Source organism: Apteryx mantelli, chromosome 13 (genome assembly GCF_036417845.1).
Source record: "Apteryx mantelli isolate bAptMan1 chromosome 13, bAptMan1.hap1, whole genome shotgun sequence".
In the NCBI taxonomy this organism is placed as follows: domain Eukaryota; kingdom Metazoa; phylum Chordata; class Aves; order Apterygiformes; family Apterygidae; genus Apteryx; species Apteryx mantelli.
In genome coordinates, this window is record NC_089990.1 from 288,488 (window position 1) to 311,365 (window position 22,878).

A 22,878-nucleotide genomic window follows, 5' to 3' on the forward strand; every position below is an offset into this window, starting at 1 on the left:
CCTGCAGCTCACCTTAAAGCAGCATATTGTTTCAGGGAGTTCTTCTTTTCGAAGATTTCCAGCCAGGCAGCTATCCTGCAGCCCCAAGGCATCCATGGGTGGGGTCTTGCCCTCAGTCTTCAGCAACAGAAAAACAAAAAACCCTCCTTGCTTGCAGGGTTATCAGGGCAGGGTGCCGCAGCCGCTGCGCTACCCGAATACTGCAGCATCAGGCTACCTGCGCCCTCCCTGACCTGGAGGCAACTCGCACTCATTCAAGCAGCACGGAAGGAGATTCATACGTATTTAGCTAGCTCTTTTTGTGGCGGAGGGGGTTTTTATACTGTCAGAACAGCAGTGACGTTATCTACCAACCTCCCATTCGCACGCTGTGGGCAGATCCAGTCCCACTGCGAGGGCCTCAGACACCGGGGGCTATAGAGGAGAAAGGGAGCTAGACCAGGGCTCCTCTGGGTGTGCGGCCCTGTGCTGCGGGCGGGTGCTGCCCGGAGCCTGGATGGGTGCTGGAGGACTTGGAAATGCTGCTTTGCCAGCACCCACCCAAGCGCAGAAGAGGGAAAACGAGAGTGAGGGGAACGAATGCAATTACCAGACCACACTGACAAACAAACTTGTGTCTCTTTTATTGAAATAGTTACAACCGTAGCTTTGGAAAAAAGATGGTGAATGCCTCTTTAGTGTTCATCTGTGAGGGAAATGATGGCAGGTGGTTTGTATTACAATTATATACACCTTTCATCATACACAGGCCACCAAGGTGAGCTGGGACAGAGGGTGCCACAGTGGGTGAGTTAAAAACTCTGCATATATCAAACTGAATTGTGGTTTTGCTTTGGTCCTCCCTCGGCCCCTGATGGGGCATTCAATGGCATGAATTGGGGGTGCTGGCCCAGCTTCCAGTCACGGACTGTCGGAGGCAGGTGGAAGATCAGTGCAGGCAACTGCTGCTTATTGAGCCATTTTACAGAGGTGGCTTCCCCACCTACGTGGGGAACCCACGGCAGGTGTTTGGAGCTTGGAGAACGGCTATGGTAGACACTCAGCTGCTTGCAGGGGGCACTTGCTCCACAAGGATCAGCTCTCAGTCATTGTGGTTCAAGTATTTCTTTTGTCTGTCTTCACCCATTCACTGTTAATTGAGTAAAAGGGGTGTCTCTCTGAGAGAAACCAACTTAGAAAACTTTCATATGAAACATCCCTAACCTTTGAGACTTCTCCTATTGCTTTCTTAACACCTAACAAACTAATGTGGCTGCCTCAACTTCTTTTTAAAGCTCAGCTGGCAGCATCATAGCCCTCCAAGCAAGTCCCATCATGGCTGAAGCTCTTGGGTCTGAGTGGACTCACAGGGATGCTCCAGAAGGGCACTGGCTGCATTTCTTTTGGGGTGCAACACAAGCCACCTTGTTAGCACATCCCTGCCTGGCACTTGTCCATACCTAACACTGCTGGAGCTCACTGGGCCGTGTACTTTGCTGAGTGGGAACTCATTACTATTCTGAGACAGCATTAGTATTGTTGAAGCCTGGATAGTCTCGGCTTTATGGGCTGACAGCTTTCTGGCCAGATGGGACTTCGCTTCAGCATCCACTTGACAACACTCTCAACTACTTCCACAGCTCCTTGACTTCTTGCTAAAGCCAAATCCTACTTAACACTCTCCCCCCCCCCGCCACTCCCCTGACTAGGGATTTGATTAGGATCTCTATCCACACTGCCTCTGAAAAGAGCCTTCTGAAATTTCACCATCACCAAAAATAATGTCATCTTTCCTAGGATTAGAAGGACCAGCTACTCCCAGGGGAGACCACAGAAGATAAATGTTCATTGCTCTGCTGAAATGACTGAGCTAGAGTTCTTTGTAGCAGCTGTGGCTCTGCCAAATGCTAGCTTTGGGAGAGGTAGGAGAAAAGAGAATTAATGCATAATTAATTGGGGAGAAAAGGAATTGTGGCGTAAAAAGATTACCAATGGCTTCTGACAGTGGAAGCTGGGCCTTGGGCTCCATTTGGTGTTTCTGGAGCACAGCCTCAAGCAGTAATGAACACAAGTAGTGAGCTAGACCACTGTGGGACAAAAGGAAAGTGAGAAGAGAGAAGTAGCAGTGATTTCTGGGGTGGAGGTGAAGGGCCTTCCTTTGGATGAATGGTGGTGATGAACAGTGAATAGTGGAGAATTTTGTGCAAGCTTAAAGACAATTGTTAACTAATTCTGATGGAGTTTTAGCTGCCCCAGTTCTCCAGTCATCCACACACACTAATGACTGGAGAAAACAAAGCAGAGTTTCTCCTTCCCCCCTTTAAAAAGAAAAGGAGTAAGACTCTGTAGGTCAGCTAATTCAGGGACAGAGTCTGGTGGCATTCAGCCCACTCAATACCCAGTCAATTAAGTGTCTTCAGTAGAAAAAGGGTGTAAAGAAAAAATAAAGAACAAAAAACCCCCTCCCAAACCCAAACAAATGTTAAACCCCAACATTACTTACACATTAGTGTCACTTTACACTTACTGCCCCATGCAGCCTGTTAGATTCTTCACACCTTGGTCATATCTTACAGAATATTTTCTGCTGCACATACACACAAAAAAATATTCAGTTCTCCCACAACTGTCTCCCTAGACAAATGTCTCTTCTGCAAATGCCACTGTATCATGCTCCTCTGTGGCCACCTCTGCTGGTGGCGGGCTCCTGAGCCACTCCACCCTGCTCCGAAGGAGTTCATTCTCCACCGCTTCTGCCTCCGTCACATGGCAGTTCTGGGTTTCATCATGCTTGAAATATTCCCTGACAGTGTTTCGAATGGAAGCTGGGAGAATGATGCGGATGGTGTGGCTGAACGTGTTGAAGCCCTTGCTCTGGGTTGGCGCCTGCGCCATTTCCACTGGCTTGCTCTCCAGTTCCTTGGGAGTGGAGGCACTTTGAGGGCTGGCTTTGTGCTCTGTCTGCAGGGACGGGGTTGTTGGTCCATGGTGGTTGCGCCTGGAGACGGACTGCAGGACTAGGGGGGTGTTCTGCCCATAGAAGACTGTCTGGGGGATATGGACTCTTACAGTCTGTAAGCTCTTGGACAGGCTTTGCTCACCGCTGCTGCTGGCCGAGTCACTGTTGCTGGTGTTCACCGGGAATCTCTCCTCTTCTACTAGAGACCCCCAAGAGCTTTCTTTATTTGGGGCCATGTAAAAAGTTATCTTGGTGCGCTTCAGGCTCTCCTGGCTTGGAGGGGAGGCATCAGTACTTTTGATCTCAATGTGTTTCACTGCCTTCTCCCTATGCTGCTGGGGGCTGATCTGTGGGGATTTCTCACCAGCTGGGCTGAGAACCGGGTGCTCAGGATTTTGTTCAAAGTCCTTGAAATAATCCAGGCTCCTGAGCACTGGGCCAGGGCCCCCTATACACCTCAGCTGTCTCTCCTCTTCTTCCCAGTCAATGTCAGTCAGCAGGCTTCCCGTGGCTGCTCTGCTGACGGACGCAAAACTTCTCACTTCCCCAGAGCAACGGCTGCTCTCTGCAGCCTTGGGTACACACTCATGGGAAGTGTCCAGGTCACAGGGATGCAAAGGCGATGTCAGGGACTTGTGCCACTCTTTCAGGGACCTCTTGGCAACCTTGGGGGACACAGCATGGAGCCTGGCAGATGTCCCGAACATGAAAGGCAGGGATGAGACATCTGTGGGACTAATAGCTGATGACTCTGAGCAGTAGGAGAAAGCACTGTCTAAGGAGCTCAGTGAGGAAGCGGATGGGGAGGTGGTGGTAGAGGACAGGCTAGAAAAGCTGGACCTGTTGGACGGGCTAGATTTCTGAAGGCTGAGCTTCTTCACTGTAGAGCTGGTCTGAGGCGATCGCCAGAAGTTCTGCCTGGTCTTATTAACCCCAGGGCTTAGGCCTTCATCAATCAACTTCTGGCTTTCCACCTGCAGCTGCTTGAACCTGTGGATGTAGTCGGTATGGCTGTGCATGATGGTGGCATCGCAGCTGGACTGACGGGCCACTGGCTCGTGGCTCTGAGTAGGAAGCTGGGAGCTGAGGCAGACGCTGGGCTCCGATGAGCACCGATCCCTGGCTGGGCTGAGGGAGCGTATTGAGCCGATGGAGCAGAAGGAGCCCTCCTCTTCCAGGAGGTCATAGCTGTCTGCGCTGGCGTTCTTCCGAGCTTTGCTTTGGTAGCAAGCTGTGATCTCGCTGAACAAGTCCCAATCTTCCTGCTCCTCATCCAGTAACAAGCTGCTGGATGGTTCAAAAATGGCATCTGTTTCAGGCACCAGGTGGTGCTTTGGTCCTTCTGGGTCACAAGCAGAAAACTCCAGCTCATCGGAGGAATCATCATGCTGAGCCAAGCCTATGCCTGGGGCAGAGAGTGCAAATTAATCTGTTGCCTATGTCTCCTAACCCAATACAGTGCCTTACAACCACAACAGGGAAATATTATCAACTCCATTTTGCAGATGGGAAAACAAAGATTCATGATTTTCCCAGAGACTAGAGGAGAACTGAGAACACCACCAAAAATTCTGGCTTGATGACCTGAGCTTTCACTGCTAGTCTGCATTCATAGGACAATTTAACAGAGATGATTGGATCTCTTTCCATTCAACCACTTGGTTTAACTTTAGAAAACTAATTTGGAAGAAAAGGTCGCTGAGATATGCATTGCTAAGACTATTCTAAACTCCTGTGGTGGTACTCTAAGCTGGAAGGGCTAGCTGGAATAGATGGAACAGCAGCCACGGAGAAAGACAACCATGTTCAGGGACACACTAAAGGTGGTTTACTTCAGCCCTCAGCTTTCCCCTTGCTTCCTGCCTGTGCCTGACAGGAAAAACCAAAACTGACTGTTTTTCAATGGTTTTCCTTAGTAGAGAGGTGAAGGGAAAGCAAACTCTTTCACATGAGGAGTTTACCTATTTTTAGAAGATTTCAAACATTCCTGGAAGACACAGTGCCATCAACTTACCTAGGGAGTCCTCTGAGTTTTTGGACTTCTTTTTGTCTGGTCTTTGAAACAAGGAAGCAATGTCACCTCCAAAAATCTCTGCTGAGTTTTCAATCAGGAACTGCACTAACATGGCCACCTGTCAAAGACATGAATTCCTGGAGTCAGTTTCAAGAATATACAGCCAGTTATACAAAACAAGTCAAATCAGCCCTGAGAGGCATCTCAGATGCCTTTTCTCAGACAAAGATGTAATTTCCTACAGAACCTTTTGCTCAAGAAGCTGTGAAGTATTCGGCGACACTTCTGTATTAACCACACCGGGGGCGAGAAGCTGAACTACATGAACTGGTAAAGTGAGCCTGGTATGGCATGTTCTGTGTTTTTCCTTACTATTCACAACACCTCATAAACTACAAGTAATTTTTCCCCCCTCTGATGCACTGTCATTTCATTGTTTAGCTTCTCTCTGCTAGACAGCTTTAGATCCAGCCGAAGTGGCAGTGTCTAACATAAGCTGCTCCATCTTTCCTGTGAATGCTTGCCCAGAAGGCAAGCTCACCTGGTAAAGCAGCCACAGCTCCTCCTTCTGCCTTGGATAAACTGAGCAGCTAAGTTCCCCTACCAGCATGGGTGATGTTGGGTAGGGGAAAGGATGAAGCTGCTCAGCTGGCAGTGTCGCTGATCCTATGCCTCCTTTTAGTCTACAAAAGGAATACTGTGCCCATAAAAAGCTGTATAAAGGAAAGACCATCATGGGGCCAAGCCTACAAAAAAATTACCTTCTTTGTAGACCTGCTCTCCTCTTCAGGCCCAGTGGGACTAGGTAGCCACAGCATATTGGGTGCTATGCAAAGAGCCAGGTTAAAGGCATTCATCTGATTCACACCCGAATTCTGCTCAATGTGATGTAGGACTCCAAAGAGGTGTCTGAGTAAAATGAGGTTGGCCTCCGGGAGTTGATTAACGAGACTGTGCAGGGAGAGGAAACAAAGGCAAACAAGGTTGTTCATAAAAATCTGGTCTCCGAATATCAGAAATTGCTTCCCAAAGCTTTTGCCCGCTTCTGCTTTTTTGTCACTCCCCTCCACCAACTTGGGAGCCACAACTTTACATCCATATTGCCCAGCCTCTCTGCTTCCGGAGGCTGAAGGACCAAGGATGGCTACTCAGGGCATGAGGGAAGACGTCCACAGTGCCTTGGCCAAGTAGAGAGCACCCGGTGGGGTTGCACACGAGGCAATGCCCTTGCCTGTGTTCCAGCTACAGAGACAACAGAGGAGGAGACCCAGGTTCAAAAACTGAGCTGAGCCATCGACAGGACGAGATTTATTCCAATGCATATCCCACATGATGCTAACAGACTATCCCTGCTCAGGGCAGCAGTCCTAAGGCAGTAAAGCCATTTTCAACATCCCAGTCTCCACCCTGGAAGGCCTATTTCTTCTAATGGCCAACATGGCAATCAATCAGCTTTGTTTTGTGCACATAAAATTTTTTACCATTGTTAAGGATCTAATTCCACTAATATCTGCTGTACTCCTGGTGGCTGAATTACTGTGGTTTTTCAGTTTGCTCGTTCTGGTAGTTTGAACTGGTCACCAGAAAAGAATTTTTTAATGACTTTTTTTTTTTTTTGCCAGAAATGTTAGCAATGTTCATAAAAGATTACTGAAAGGAAAATATTCTGACCAGTGACACTGTCAAACAGCAAGAGCTCTGCTGTGGCCTGGAGCCACATCAGGAGTCTCCCAGAACATGATGTCTATGCTTAAGGCCACATGCTCCCCCTTCTCCCACCAAAAGAAGCTTTTACAAAGGCTTTTACAAACCTTTTGATGGCTTCAATCTTATGTGCCCGATTTTCTGTGTCCACAGCTTCCATCCACAGTCCGTGCATGTCTGAGGATAGAACACTGTCAGGTATATTTCGGAGAAAATCCTGAATTAAATATATATATGCAGAGCAGTCTGGTCAGTTTTGAATTTCTTGTGTTGGTTTCATGATGCATAAAGTCAGTGTTTATTCATATTAAGCATAAGATAAAATGAGATACGACACAAATACATTTCTCCTCCCCTCCCCACTCCTACCAAGCTGTCCTCTGGGCTCTTCATTTGCAGCACTGCAAAGCCTTGTCTGCAGTTTGTGCTGGAAGAGGGTGAACAGTCAACCCTCACGCCCTGCCCCTTCTCAGACAGGATTGCTCTCTGTATTATAACAGTAAAGGACTAATATCTATGTATTACAGTCCTGTTCTAAACATTTCTAGCAATGGAGATTGTTGCCACTTTTCTCAGGGGACTATTTAACAACTTAACATGTGTCTCTTGTTGGAAAGTGCCTGAATATCTTCCCAGTGAACAGTTTGCTGTACTAGGCCAAGTGCAAGAAACAGGGATGTTTATTGATATTTCAGGTTCCTGAATTGTTCTAGCCAGATTTAATTGCCAGTGCAAGTGACAGGCTTTTCCTTATTAAAGCTTGGGTCTTACCCCAAGTTCAAACAAACCCTTCACGTGGATTTGGGAGCAGTTTTCTCTCATGCTTGCTGGCTGATTAGAGGGTGAAGGCTCAGGGTCTGGTTAGTACAGGCTGCCTTTTAGCATGGCCTCTCTGCTGGGGCATGCAGAGCAGTCGCACTCAGATGGAGTCACACTCCTTCGACGTCTCCCTGCAGTCTCCTCTGTGTGTCCAGAAAGGACAAAGAGCAGCTGTGGTGCTGTCCCCATAAGGCTTCATACCTATGTGAGCACAGCATCTGAACTGTTGAGCCCAGACTCTGGCATGCTGTTTTGCACTGTGAGATAACTTATGCATGAATACCATGGTTATCTCGGAGGTTAGACACTACCACACTCTGCGGCAGGAGGCTGTTTTGTACAGGGAGGTGCAAAATGAAACCCTGGCCTGAGGGCCAATGCACATATCTGCATGTTGAAACAACCACCTTCAGGTCAGACAGATACCTTTGTGCACATAGATGGACCAAGCCATCAGGTGAGAACATGCTTGGCTGGAAAATGTTTTGTCCCCCCCACAAATCTCCCCTCCCCGCAAAGGCTTGTGTTGCTTCCTTACTAAAAGAAAGAAGGTATGACTAGCCTGGACAGCTGAGTTACTTGGCCAGACATACCGTGATGACTGCTGCAGCCACAAAGACTGACTCTCCATCCACCTGGACATCATCTCCAGAGTTCAGTTTCTCTTTCAGTTCCTTGCAAGTCTTAGCATTGGCAGATCGTCTGAAAATACCCCTGGTAGAGGGACCTTCGTGGTACAGCAGGAGCAGCATATCCTAAGAAAAAGCCCAGTTATACTTAAAAGCTTAATGTTCTACCCTATTGCTTGAGTGCATTATGCCTCACATATAATTTTAGGGTAAGATTTATCATGACTGAACCAGGAACAAGAGTCCACGTGGGTGCTCTTATCCTGTGGCAATTGTGAGTTCAGTTGATTCTGGTAGTGAAGGAGGTCTAGGCTATGTAGCATTGGTTAGTCCATTGTCATTGTCCCTTGTTAGGTTGTGATGACCTGTTTGGAGATGCCCACTGAAACAGGATGGACATCTCTGCAGGAAGTGGTATAGATGATGCAGCAGGAGATGCAGGAAGGGATGCTTTCACCCCAGCTACTGAGCTGGATCTGAACCACAGGCAAATGCTGTTCTTCATCCCCATCCAATCCCATAAATATCAGAGATGATTTTAAAGTCCTGGCTAAACAGGTAGTACACACAAAGTTTATGCCAGGACATACAGCCCAGGCTGCTCCTTACCATGATCGGCTTGGGAAGGATCCCATCAGGACAGACAGAGGACAGAGACAGGCCAAAGAGTTTCCGTGGGGTGGTGGGCGACTGGGAAGGAGGACTGCCCGTGGGCGTACTGGTACTGCGGCGCAGGGCCCAGTCAATCAAGGACTTCTTCCTCTTGGTGTGTTTCTGCAACGATTCTGAAACAAAACACAGACCTTTGTTACACGTGTCTCTCCTTCCTACTGGCCAGCAAGCAATCTACAGCTGCAGACAAGGTTCCCAGCAACGCAAGGACTTTCTGCCATTGCCTGGTGAATGAGTACAATCTAAATGGGGATGGTCAGACAATACACAGCAGTGAAACCACTGGTTCATCTTTCAACCATCAGCACTACCATTACTCACTCACTGTTCTTCAGGGAGTCTTGCTGTCTGTTCAATGTAAGAATAGCTTGCTATTGAAAGCTATTCAAGGACTGAACGCTAGTTCTGAACTAGCTTTGACAAATTCAGCCCCCCTGCAATTCCTTCCTCTTTGCATACACTCAGGTGTGAGAGCCACTTGGTGTAAGTGTGTCATGTAGGAGGACTTCAGTATTGCCATGGAGAGCAGCAGTCTCTGCCTCATCATAAGACATTACTTCAGCCCCTACCTCTCCTCAGCTGCATTGAAGCTTGGAGCCTGGGTTTCAGGACAAACTGGCACTGTTTTTCCTTCGGGAGCTGATCAAGGAGGGGAGCCTCTGTCCCATCAGCCAGGAGGGTGTTATTGTTGGTTCCTTGTTGCTGGTCGACAGAATTTCGGAGACAGTTCAATGCGATGCTGAAAGGATGCTCGTGCCCTGTTGAGTAAAGAGGGGCATAAAGGGCAGGCAAAGGTGCAGATACGTCTGTCAGAGATGCAAGCAGCAGCTTACGTGCATCTAACGGCTTTGGATTAGATGCTGGGTAGATCAGAGGGTACTTCTTTGCTTCCACTCTGGCTGGATCCTAAATGGTGGGCCGCTTAGTGCAAGTATGAGCTGCCTGTCGGGACCATCAGTGCTACCTCGCTCTGACCCAGCAGAAAGGCCATGAGGACAAGACCCTCATGATCTTTTGGCCTGGTCCCTGACAGATGTGCAAACTCTCAAGAAAGTATTTTAAAAAAGAACAAACCTAAAACACCACAAACATTCTCAGAAGAACTAATTAAAGTGTTCTGAATTTTAGGAAAAGTTCAAATCAGGCTTGATTTGTATTTTATCTTAATGTCTCATCCCTAAATATGATTCCATCATCGAATCAAACATAATAATACAATTTGTTATGAATTACTATAGGAAAAAAACAAGAGATACCTTTTACATGCTTACCCAAAGTAAAAATGCTGCCTAATTTTAATTGTATATTTAATCTTATTTTGCTGTCTTGTTTTTGCCAAAAATGCACATATGAAAACTATTATCATCATCATCATCGGCAAACTTCAGCTTTGGTGATCTTCATGCTGAATGCCTAGTGCTTAACAAACAAAATTTGTTTCATTTTAAAATGTTTTGTTGTATTTCTAAAATCATCTCTTACAAATCTCCAGAACTCTCTTCCATTTTAGCTGTCTTCAAACCCCTGTACCTGCACATCTATTTTCCCTCAAGCCTCAGAAGTGTCTATAACTTAAAAAGCAATCGTTAAAAAAAGGAACTTTTCAAATAGACAGACTGCAAAGGGCATTGCCCCAAATGGCCCATCTCTCCTTCTGAGGTTAGATCAGATGCTAAAGACCCTCATGAAACAAATTGGGTGTTTAACATGACATGACATCTTGCATGGAAAACAGCTTCCTTGTTTGTGAACTGGAATGCAATGAAAAAAAAAAAATACCCCCAAAAGGAGGATAAATGTGTTAGCTTCTTAATTAGAGGCTTAAAAGTCACCAGTGAATCCATTTAAAAATTCTGCTTCCTTCAGCTACCAAACTGCTTTCACCTGGACCTAACATGTCCCTGGTAAATGGCAACCTAACTGCGATGACTTGTTTTGCTTTTGGTAGGGCCTGAATGCAAAGTGCTGGAAGGTGTCAGGAGTCGCTATGCCTGACAGACGCCGGTGGGTGCCTCCGTCACCGCGTCGTGACCGTGGAGTGAGGAGGCCCCAGGCCCTGAGCACGCCACTCTGTGACCTTGGACCAGAAGCCACGGGGACGGGAGCGGGCAGGCCTCGAGGCATGCCCTGCCTGCAGCCCCTTGCATCGCAGCTGCTGCACAGATGCAGCTTCTCAGGCCAGCCTAAAGGACTCCTGCATATGTGGGGCATCTACTGAAGAGTGGCACCAGGAGCTGTCTTCCAGAACTTGCTTGAAAAAGGGAGGTGAACACGAAGAAAAGCTTCAAAGATGCTACCATCCCTTGATTAAACACGGATCCTGAGACCATAAGCCAAGTGACAAAACAGCTTGACACAGCCCCCCTATCATTGCTTCTTTCAGGGAAGAGTGCAGTTTGAGATGCTTCTCTGGCATACAAACCAGTGTCATTTATCACTTATTCTAGTGGTGGTACAACTGAGGGAAATGGGAAAGCTCTTACCAATGAGAGGGTAAGCAGGGTCATCTTTTCCCGAGATCACCCAGAGGTGGTGGTCGTTTGTTCTACCCTGGAAATTGAGGGACAGAGAAGAGAAAAAAATTAGGTCAAGGGGGCCAGGATGAGGGTCTGAGAGGCTGCGCACCAGGCAGGAAGCAACGGATAGAGATAATGGCTGAGCGGGCCAAGGGGCAGGAAGCGCGTGGCCATCTCCGGGACCGTGGTGCGGCTGGGAGGGACGGGTGCGCCTGTCTGACACGCAGCGGAAGGGGAAAGGTTCAGGAGACGGAGGGATTGGGAGCTGGCAGGATGTAAACCCACGTTAAGGTTTCCTGAATGTCCACCCAGCAGGCTCCGATTCAGGAAATCCATTGACACACTGAGCAAAGCACCAGCAGTGGAGTCCTGGTGCTTGCTCAGAAATGTCAGCGTCCTTCACGAAGCGCAATACCATTTTCCACCTCAACAGGCCAAAGCATTTAGCTGTTGCTGCCAGGTCAGGTTACAAATCTGCCTATTTGGGTTCCTACCATCCCAAGTATTTCCTACATCCCCTTGCATGACAAAGCACAGCCACACTTGTATGATGTATTGTCCTCGTATGTTCTGTGAGCTGAAGAAAGGTGAGAAAGATTCATCTCCCTCTCAAGGTTGGGGAGTTATAGAGTATGATCAGCCTCATGTTCATAAAACCATACATGAGCATATGACACAACAGAAGTGATTTTGCAGGGGGTTGGACTAGATGATCTCCAGAGGTCCCTTCCAACCTCAGCGATTCTGTGATTCTGTGATTTTCTTAATATGTGGTGAGAATGAGGCTTCCCAGGACTATTTCAGCAATACATTGCACAGCCCTCCTTGGTATTGAACTGCTGGGACACTATCAGAGCCCCCTGTTAAATACTGTAATTGACGGACCACTGGGAAAAGGGAAATGGGAATGGGAAAAGGTTTGTCTGATAACAGCACTGATTTGCTCAGTCATTTGATGGCTACATTAATAATCCTTTGACTCAAGACTAATGCTGAGCACAAGCTTTGAAGTCTTCTGAAATCCAAAGGACTTCATTACACAAGGCCTGAGTTTAATGTAGGCATGTAAGCATGCCTGTGTTTCTGATTTTTTGTATCCACACAACCAGTTTGCTTCATCTTGTAGTCAAGAGAATATTAATGCCTTAAAGTTTAACTACAGCAAATCTAGACTTCTCCACGTCTGCACTATCCCATAAACCAGACGTTGCCAGCCTCTCAAGCTAAGACCTGGCAGACTATACAATAGTCACTTACAGGAAGTCCAAGCTGTTCAAGTGTCTTCTTGATCACACTGTCTACAGTTTCCACATTGGACACATTGACTGTGGTACTCTAGAAAGGAAAACAAAGAAAATACAGTAAGCTGATAAAAAGGCATGAAGTTTGATTGCAGTTTCTTGTAGCTTGAAAATCAGGGGAAAATGTCACTAATCTGTCTACTGACTGCCTTTACTAAATGCTGATGGTTAGAAGAGTTGTGCTAATTCAAACTACACTGGAATCATTGTTAAAGGTGATGGCTATGCAGTGTGAAAACTGTTCCCAGCTACTTCTATCACGGGCTTATTACAGCATCCAAAGGCTTCACCCAGTGGAAATCACAGGAACTGGGTAGCGTTCAGATGCTGCATTTGATCACATTGGTAGTTGACTGATAGTAGTGCCACTGTCACTCCAAAGGGTGAGCATGGCACTAATAAATCAAGAGTGCCTGGCGTCCTTCTCTGGGAGAAGAGTCACCAGGAGGTGAAGGTGACCGACTAAGCTTGGCATGAAGCCTAGAAATGTACGCTAGTTATATGAAGAGACAAGAACACATTCCAGTATATGAATTCAGGAGAACACTCCAGTGACTCTTTCACGATTAATATCCTCAACTTACTGCATTGAAAATAGGAATTACTGGGCACTTAACCACAAACCATCACCAATTATGAAGTAAAGCAGAAGGAAAAGAGGGAGGAAGCCAAATGCAAAGAATAATCTTAAGAATTAACTGTTCTTTGGTAAGGGTCTGACTACCTCCCGATTTCCTAAACAAAACTCTCTGAGTGAGCTTCCAGCAGGAAGTATGCAGCTGCACACTCTCTAAAACCTTTGCAGGCGGGAGTTGTGTTTTAAACGGGGATATCAGCAGCAGCATCACAGCCCTGTCTGCCTTCCCCCACCTCACAGATCTCCATGTAGTATTGGCCTGATGGGCAAGTTCTTAGTTTTACTTACAGAAGAACAGTTATCGGCATCCTGCACAAAGATCTGAAGGGCTAGAGTCTTCAGGTATTCATTCCGTTTTGTCTCACTGATATGCCTGAATGTCAAAGGAAAGGGGAGGAATATAATTTCCCAGCAGAACCCAAGAACAACCCTAAGATTTGGATCCAAGAGGTCCGAGTGACCTGCTCCTTGGCAGTATAATAATAAAGACTAATTATGCCAGTAATAACATGCATAGTTCATAGTGTGGTCATATGCTCTTACTGGCTTATTTATCTTTCTTTGAGGCCCCAGAAAAGAAAAACCCCACATGGCAATACTTTAATGCAGAGGTGCCTAGTGTAATAGCTTCCAGCATCCTTATGGTAATGTTCTCCACAAATTCGGAGACAACTTCTTCCCCTCTTTGTACCTACACAAACACTTCTGCCTGGATGTTACTGGAAACAACACTTAAAATCATAGTATTAGAAAAAACTGGAGCCTCTAAATGCCATGAAATATGATCAAACCAAAAACCATCTAAAGAATCAATATATTTGTGACATTTCGATAGCAATTAGCAAAGCCAACATCTAGCTCCAAAGGAAAAAAACGTGCTCCAAAAATGTTATCTTCTGGTGGATTTAATCTTTTCTGGACTGTCAAAACCAATTTTTCTTTCACCAAGGGATTCTACATTCAGGTTTCAAAAGGGGATTTTTTTTCAAATGGCAGCTAGGCACTTAATGTTCTGAAAATCAGAGGTGATTTGATATCTAGCATTTACATTTCTTCTGAGGACTGTAGAAGAGCCACCCAGAAGGAGGATGAAAGGAGTGTCACTTACCATAGTAATGTGGAGAGCCACCGTTCCTTCACGTCAGCTGAGCTGAAGATAAAAAGAGAGGCAGATCATCAAGTAAGTGCTGAGTGGTTAATAGTCTTTGGAAACTCTACCCAGTTTCACTTATATATAGCTGCAAGTCAAAGTTCCTTCCTGCAAAGCCCAGGAACAAAAGCACAGTCTTTTCCTGGTTCTGTTCTATTTTAATGAATAACAACAATAATAATATTAAAAAATCCCAGCAACAAACTGGATTACATTTCCTGCCCAGGCTGACAAGTGTTCAGATAAGAAATGAATATCTTTCTATGATGCTGGAGTTAACTCATCTTGCGGGCCTTTAATATTTTTGCAACGACCTTTAATTATTATTTTTTTCTACTGCTATTTCCTTTCCAACATCTGCAGTTCCTAGAAGCTTCTGCTGCCAACACAGGTTACTCAGGTCTCAGTGACGTGAAGAAAAGGGGACTGCTGTTGAGTTTGGATTAAAACATGTCTGCTTACATGTTAGAGCATGAGTCCTAAGGCCAGGATCAATCACACAGGAGGGACCAGCCTGGCTTTTGAACATGATGAGACAGTGCGTGTGAAATGAGAGTGTGGTTCCCGTTTCTTTTTCCACGGAGGCAGCTGCCCCACGGAAGCAGCAGGAGCTCCCAGACTGGCCGCACTGTCCAGCCGTACCAGCCATACCCTGGGGACAGAAGGACCCTTGAAGACTGATGGCCTCTCTGCCTCGCAAAGCAGAGGATGGAGCAGAGACGCCTGACCTAACAGAGACCTGAGCCTCCTGTGGATACACCAGCTTTATATTCAATCTAGCCATGCTACACAGAGTTCAAGCTAATTAAAAACTTACCTGCTTTTTGGTGAGCCCTCTTAGCTCAGGCACAACACTAGGTTAGTCTTTTAGATGTCATCTGGACATGATCTGGCTATTATCTAGCCTGTTCCATGCCCCCCCGCCTTCCTATCTTGGGGGTTAGCAAAGACTAAGCAAGCTCTGGACTGTGCTGCTTGTGCAGATCCATCCTGAAGAACCTCTCCATCTTTACAAGCTGTTGCTGCGGGCTTGGGACAGCCTGTCGGACAACTGCAGGAAGGTGGTTTGCCCAGGAGCTGCCCATGTCATACTAGTGGTGGATAAAGGATTTAATCCTGGCACAAGGCCATCTGGCATTTTTCATGGGCGTAACTAACCTGTTCTTCATAATGAAAAATTCTCAAACTAGGGCTAATCTTGTACAGAAGTGGCTGCTGGCAGTTGCTGAAACAACATACTTGTAGGTTACACAACGGCACAGCTGGCTTGCTATAGCAGATTTGGATGTGCTGTTCCAGGACGTTCTGCTGCAGGGTTAGCCCTCACTAGAACAACACTTGCAAGGCTCAGACCTCTAGTTTAAAAGGCTCTCAGGGACCAGCATGCAGATATAATTTTAAGATGACTGTCTCCCAAGATCTAAGTTTTTCCCGCACTGCTAAATGTTAGCAGAAGTCCTATACTCAACAGGGCCATACACCCTCAGTCATCACTTGGCTTGATGCATGGAGGACTTGGGCAGCTGCCAGGCTGCAAACAGAGGACTGGTGTCTGATGTGATACCTGAAGGTGACAACATAGTTGGTGGTAGGCCAGCCGATGACAAATGAATTCTCAGGACTCATCTTTTTCTCTGTTACTTCGCAGAGACAGGTGCTGGTCCATATTTCACTCAGATGCACCTGCTTTTTCAGCTTCAAGCTGGAGGAGGATCTGAAATTCAAATCAAGGATTTCTTAGGCCAGATCCTAACATCTAGACCTCCACAGTCTGGTCACACCATCTTCTAATCACGCAGATGTAGCGACAGCAACAGCCCCCAAAAGGTAAATGTCTGGGCATGTGCAGGCACTACCAGAAGGTTTTGCAAGTTGATTTTGGGGTTGGCGGCTGCAGTGGGACAGCTGTGGCTTACAGCAGTGTGATTCACTAGAGCCACAGGCAGGCAGATGGTGATTCAGGCTAATTACTGGCTATGCTGTCTTTCTAATAACTGAAGTCACCCAAGCTGTTCACTTATGTGTTATATGAAACCCTGGCAGAAGTGGTCAGACCAGGAATCAGTTTTCTGCACTCGCTGTCTCCTGTCCTCATGCTATTTCTTCAAGAAGCCACATAAGAAAAAGGGAAAAATACTTAGATAACCTTTTCCTTCAGGAAAACGTTGTGAAACATTAATACCAAGAGGAATTTCTGGAGGTGAAAGGGAGGGGATGCCACATTTTAGAGCCAAGTTTGAAAAGAAGGGTTGTTCTGGTGCCTGCTCCACAAATAGCGCAGAGTCGAGCCGCAACCGGAGGTACTGGGAGAATGAGCGAGTGTGAATTCCTCTTACTTGGACTTGGCGATGATCAGCGCATCACTGAACAAGATAAAGTGTCTCTCCTGGGTCTGCAGGCCCATGGTTAGCTGTACTCGCTCGTCCAGGATGAAAGTAGAGCCCGGGCTGCTGCACACCCCACTCGGCAGCCCATTGTCCGAATGGGGGGAGGAGAGGGTAGTTTCCCTGCAGGAGGAAGAAAAATCATAAGATTTTGTCAGTAAGTCTTTCCCATAAGGGTTCATGACTAACACTGGACACAAGTGACTTTGTTTTGGAACAGCTTGATAGCCTAGTGCTTCTCCCAGCACTGCCCCTGTTGCTCTCAACTGTGAACTGCATTTGCCTGCCTCTGCCCAATTAATTTCATCAGCCACAAGCCAATGTGAATACCTACACCAAATCTGGAGGGGTTAAGCTGCTCAAATGTTCATTTTTGAGTCATTTCCCACTCAAGCAAAACACTTACCCCCTGCTTGGGCGTATGAGTTGTGACTCAAAAAGAAGATGGAAAATGACTGGCAATCCCTGGCTTGTGGCACCATTCAACATAGAGCGGTGAGGGAATGCATGGCTTTTTCATTTCTACCCATGTTGTCTGTCTGTATTGAACTGCTTGTCAATGCAAGGGCTGCAGCGCAAAGAAAATGAACTGCATGTACTCGTCTAATTCCAGCCATCTGATTCTGATTTGCCTGGCTGAAATCCAGCAACTTGTGTTTCTGCTGAGACTGATTTAGGTGCTGGCCATTTCCAAAAAAAAACGATGGCTGCTGCATGTTGATTGAAGTCAACAAGCGGTCATTGGGATTAAACCAGATCCTCTCTCTGTGCTCTCCCCAGTTGTGACAGCCGCTTGTCTCCCTGCTCTCCTCCCAGGGCGTCCTGCCCTGCCAGCCCCGCTCTGCGCTCTGGCTTGCACAGCAGCCCTGGCACTACGACAGGTCCACGCTGCCACGTCCTGGGTCCGCCCGTGCTTCGGAGGTGGGATTGCACTGAACAAATAAGCAATAGTTCTTTGCCGAGAGACCTTGTTTGTGGGCCTGGTCCCGAATGGATTTGCTAACCTCTGAGAAATGGCTTTGGATTTAAGTAGACAGAAAGTCACAGAGCTCCTCCTATCCCTACACACACACAAGAACGTGCATCTTGTCTGCAGGCAAGGGCACATGTGGACAGGTATCTGCCTTTCCTCCACCCCTCGGCAATACTGTTCTAATCTGAACGTAGTCCCAACGCTAATAAACGAAAAAACACATGAGCTTTAAGTGTAGCGTTTTCAGCGTTGCTAGCCTAACTCAGTTTCCACTGGCCTCAGAAATAAGCAGCTTTGATTTCATGGGACTGAGGTTAAAGCTATTCATTAGAAGCTTTTGAAAATCATCCTCTGGTCACAGAAACACCTGCACTCTCGCAGGCAGAAATCCGCTCTTCCCACCTCACCCCTAGCAAGTGCTTGCTTGGCTTCTGCAGCCGCTGCCACTACAAATGAGAAAAAAAAAAAATCACCTTTAAACTTGCTGTTAAAAGCTTCCCATGTGCCGCACTCGAGCAGTGGGAGCCACACCATTGCTCAAGCTCGGCAGTGGATTTCCTAGTGTTGGAGGAGTTACACAGCTTTGTAAACACAACAGCAGGAGAGCAAAAAGTTTCACCAACGCTCTGGTGGCCTAAGCAAAGATGGCATCATACCAGCTCCCTTCAGAGCAATCCATCATGAGAAACGTTTAAAGCTCCCCTCCCTCACAAGGATATTCTCCGGCCAAATAAAGTCAAGAATTTGTTTCTTCCCTTTCCTTTTTTTTTTTTTTAGTGCAAGCTGGGGGCAGGGAGGAACGGCAAAGAAGCCACATCACTTGGCCAGGAGACAACTGAATGAAAACAAATTCTGCCCTTTGTTTTAAACGATCCTATGAGATTGGTTCCTGCATGGATGTTTCAGAAAAGCCGGATGTACCCTGCAGCAATTACCTATGGAGTGACAAAAAAGGGGTGCTCTTTAGGAGGGATGGTCATGGCCAAAACGTAAGTCAGTCCAATGTTGTCATCTTTTTCTTATAAGGAAAAGAAAAAAAAAAAAAAACAAGCTAAGCAAATCCCTCAGGAAATGTTATTTATAAGACCGTTATCAGATCAAGGCAAACAGGAGCATGGGATGCCCTCATCCATGTCTAATAGTTACACGATGCTGCAGGAGGAAAAAGGGATGGAACCGAAGGGGATTTGACCCCCACCGAAGGACCAAGGAGCTTGGCTCATGGCTAGCACTTGATATTTCAGCAGAAGATTTGCAGGTCTGGTGTGTCTGTACTTGACTCTGTCTGTCAACACTCCTGGTGCTTTATATCTGAAGGAACGAAAGTCAACAGAGCACTGGATGGCTCCAGGGTTGCGGGCAAAAGAGGGAGCTTTTCCCATCAAGTTCACCACTTAAGCCGTCCGCACAAGCTGGTAGTGAGGGAAAGCTGCTGTCACTTGACAGGGGACATCAGTCTCCCGGAGCAGGGCCAAGTCCTAGCGGGTGTCCCATCAAATCACCAGAACTGATGCTGTGCTACACGGTGCTAATAGAGAGCTGACAGACTCCTTAGCGTCCCCCCAAAAGCTGTTCCCAGCCTCCACACACTCCCAGAGGAATCTGTGTCCGGAAACGGCCGAATCTCAAAACCAGCCCTTCCCACTGGTGATCCCAGCAGACAGAGCAGGGAACGGACAGATCTCCCGTGGTGAGTCCCCGCACGGACACGCTGGGGTGGAACAGCAGAACGCTCATCAGGGATGGAGGCAGCCGCAGTGCCGATACGAGAGGCAGCGAGTGCCACATCATGCCTGTGTCCTGCTGCACCTTCCCAACACACCTTGGCGGTCCTGCACCTGCTCTGAAGGCAGGTATTTTTGCTCCAGGGCTGTCGTTCTGTCAACAAGACCTGTGGTCAAGGCAGTATTATTGCCTGGCCTTCCTCTCCCTGGAACAGCTCCTTCCAGATCTTTCATGGTTGGGGGTAATTTACAGCCTCTTTCTCTTTAATTTAAATTAAATCTCAGCCCCTTATTGCAGTCAGAGCCCAGGGGATGGGTCTGACTCTGCTCTCACCCAAACCAACCGACGCTGGCAGAGCACAGGCAGGCCCACACAGGGCTTCTCTTCACCAAGGTCCTCTATTTTCACACTTCCCAATTCTGCTTCTCACCCGCAGCCACACACTCCTGGCACTGATGGCCCAGGACAGAGGACCCCTTCACATAATGCTCTGCACTGGGCCACTTCTGTCTCCAAAGTTTGTTTCTGTCTCTCCTTCCTCTGACATCAGTTGTTTCATTTCTTAGGGCACCTCTGTTTCTGTTTCTCATACCATTGCCCATTGCTGGTGAGATGGTAGACTAAACAGCAATGAATCCATCAGCTAAACATTCATTGACTGTCCAGCCAGAACAACACAGGGAAGCTTGTCTCCTTTGCAGTCTAGCAAGAGGAGCTGCAATAGTGCTGCTTCTGCTGTTTGCAGGCATAGGGGATATATATATATATATTTAAGGGAAAATCTCTTATTCTTTTTAGGGGGCATGGCTTCCCAAACAACAAACCAGCATGCATTTGTGTAGATGATGATGAGTGACCTGGTCATTGCATCTCAGGAGAAGAGTGCCCTGGATTTTGGGTCTGTGAGCTGTGGCTCATCGCTCCTGCCTGGTGGGAGCACACCGGCTTCCCTACAGCCACGATGCCCTGCCCAGGCGAAAGGGAGACAGTGTGGGCTTCCAGCTGAGTGTGAATTTGGGGAAAAACTCCCAGCTGACAATTCAGGAGACTAGGTCCTCTTCTTACCTAGAGACCAAGCATGACAGTGCAGACAGAGCCACACTGGCCCTGCAAGCTCTGAACACGCCTCTGCTTGAAAATTTTGCTAAGTCAATGGGCTGATGGGGATGAGGGCACACGACAGAAAAGCCAGGAGAGCAGTCAGGAACACTGGAAGATCTGTTACTCATTTACACTTGGACTGTACAGAGCATTTCATACCCTGATGGCAGGGAATGGCTCTGCACTGCAAGGGATGGAGGAAGGGCCCTTCGTCAGCCAGTCCCTGTGCCGCTCTCGGGGCCGCACGGGTGATGCCTGTGCTGCAGGCATGCACATGCAGCAGTGCAAACACCCCACTTAGGTAAGAAAGAGAAGTGTCAGAGCTAATTTATCCCAGCTACAACAATAGAGAAACACACCGTAGAAACCTGCACACTTTGCAGTCCCTGATTTTACCTGGGTGCCTCTGCGCTGTGCAGTACTGGGCAGGTAGATGTATAGCTGGATGTGATGAGCATCAAACACCTAGACCTAATCTTGTCTGCTTTGAAATTAATCAGCTAACCTTGCAGACGTCTCCACCCTGTTCTCCTTGAAGGCCACTCATTCTGTGGGGAACAGCGTGTCTTGTCACTGGCAGTCGACTCTTGGCCTCTCGAACCGGGCTGCTACGGGTAACCAAATACTGTCGTGTGTGCAGCCAGTGGCACACAGAGTTCACCTTCGCTATGGCTATTTTTCCATAAGGGTCAGATTCTTATCTCTGCTATAAAGCTACAAACCCAGAGTAACTCCACTAAGCTCACTGGAGTTATTCTGGTTTACATCTCTGTAATGGAGATTGTTGTCTGGCACTATACATTCTCTGTACTACATTCTTAAAGCATGTTCCAGCAAATCAGAAAATCTTCCATATCTGTCCACACAAAAATTACCCTTGATATTGTGAACTGAATTAGAAAAGCAGTTTGGGTTTGGTCTGTATAAGCAGAAAGGTAAAAATAAGGGGTCAAAAAGACATTTCCTCTACCTGGGATGGTATTTTGACTTGCTGAGAGCTTTAGTAATGGCAGAAGGGGTAGATCGTCTTCTTTGGACTATGGGCTTCATTTTCTGTAAGAGAAAAATACATTCCCGTTAGCATGGCCACCTGGGAAGCAGCCCTGCTTATTGCACTCTACAAGTTTTCTTTTTATCTGTTAACACACACTGAACCTCACCACTGAAGGCCACAATCTGTGCTCTCAGAGACACTTCCTTCCTTTCCTTACTATTAAAACACCTGTCAACTCTCACATTTATGTGGGACATTCAAGATCTTCCTAACTGGAAATGCTTCCCATTTTCACAGCCAAAGTTCAAAGTAATGGCATGAAATTGAGCAGAGAAAAAACTCAGGCTGAAGGTCAGGAAAAATTTCCTAACGCTCATGTCTTGTAGACAGTGGAATAGTCTGCTAAGGAAAGGTATGGAAATGCCATTTAAAACTGGACTCGACAAAGTTATGGGCAGCATACAATACTGCAGGAGCAATATTTTATGGTCTAAAGGAATGGATGAGGTTACCTAATATATTTTTTTCCATCTTTAATTTCCATGACTTACAGATTCAGCAGCTAGACTGTTATTAAGCCCCTCTCCAGGTTATGTAACCTCAAGAAACTCATCTTTTTTTAACAGTCTTAGCCACAAAGTCTTGTATGACACACAAATGAGGTGACTATAATGGTAAGACTTGTCAGTACCTTAAATATTAACCACATTATCGTGACATTCTTATGATGTTAGAGGAAGGTATTATCCCCATTTCACTGATGGAAAGCCCAAGAACAAAGTGATTACAGGGAATGTGGGTGTTCAACGCATTGGATTTGATTTTTCTGAGCAGACAGAAAGGTTGGTTGGAGGTGTTGTTTGTTTGAAGCACGGTTCTTGCTCACTTTTGCTGGAGCTGAAAGGGCTCCCCACTTCTATAAATCTGTCTCCATGGGATTTATGTCAGGAATCCAGAGAATTAAGAACAGGTCATTAGTGACCACCTCAAAAGTTGATTGAAGTGATTTACCAAGCTTCGGAAAGGAAACTGTGGCAGAGGCGGGTGAGGAATCCGGTTGCCAGGGCGGCATCACACACTCCTACTCATGTCCCGTCTCGTTTACCAGACACCTTGGACTTCTGCAACAAAGGTCCAGGGAATCCTACAGGCAAGAGCTCGCCATAACACAGATCTCTGATTCACTGCCTGATCACATCCATCTGTGCGCTCTGAAGCACAGATGACCTTGAGAAAAAGAGTATATGATGAAATAATTCAAAGTTGGAGTGGGGTTGCAAGAACAATTTAATTAAGTCATTTCCTAAAGCCTGAATGCTCA

The 22,878-nt window shown here is 46.9% G+C and overlaps 1 protein-coding gene across 1 annotated transcript; it reads right to left on the reverse strand.

Annotated features, from left to right (window-relative positions):
- Positions 1 to 599: 599 nt before the first annotated feature.
- Positions 600 to 21,613, reverse strand: LOC106493753 (rho GTPase-activating protein 20-like). Its single transcript, XM_013953864.2, has 14 exons — positions 21,534 to 21,613; positions 16,717 to 16,887; positions 15,945 to 16,094; positions 14,339 to 14,380; positions 13,519 to 13,603; positions 12,550 to 12,627; positions 11,260 to 11,326; positions 9,346 to 9,534; positions 8,714 to 8,889; positions 8,069 to 8,230; positions 6,764 to 6,873; positions 5,714 to 5,903; positions 4,953 to 5,070; positions 600 to 4,343 (listed from the first exon to the last, which is right to left on the reverse strand). Exons 1-14 carry the CDS (start codon positions 21,611 to 21,613, stop codon positions 2,614 to 2,616), a joined length of 3,348 nt encoding a protein of 1,115 aa, XP_013809318.2. The 3' UTR covers positions 600 to 2,613.
- Positions 21,614 to 22,878: the final 1,265 nt, after the last annotated feature.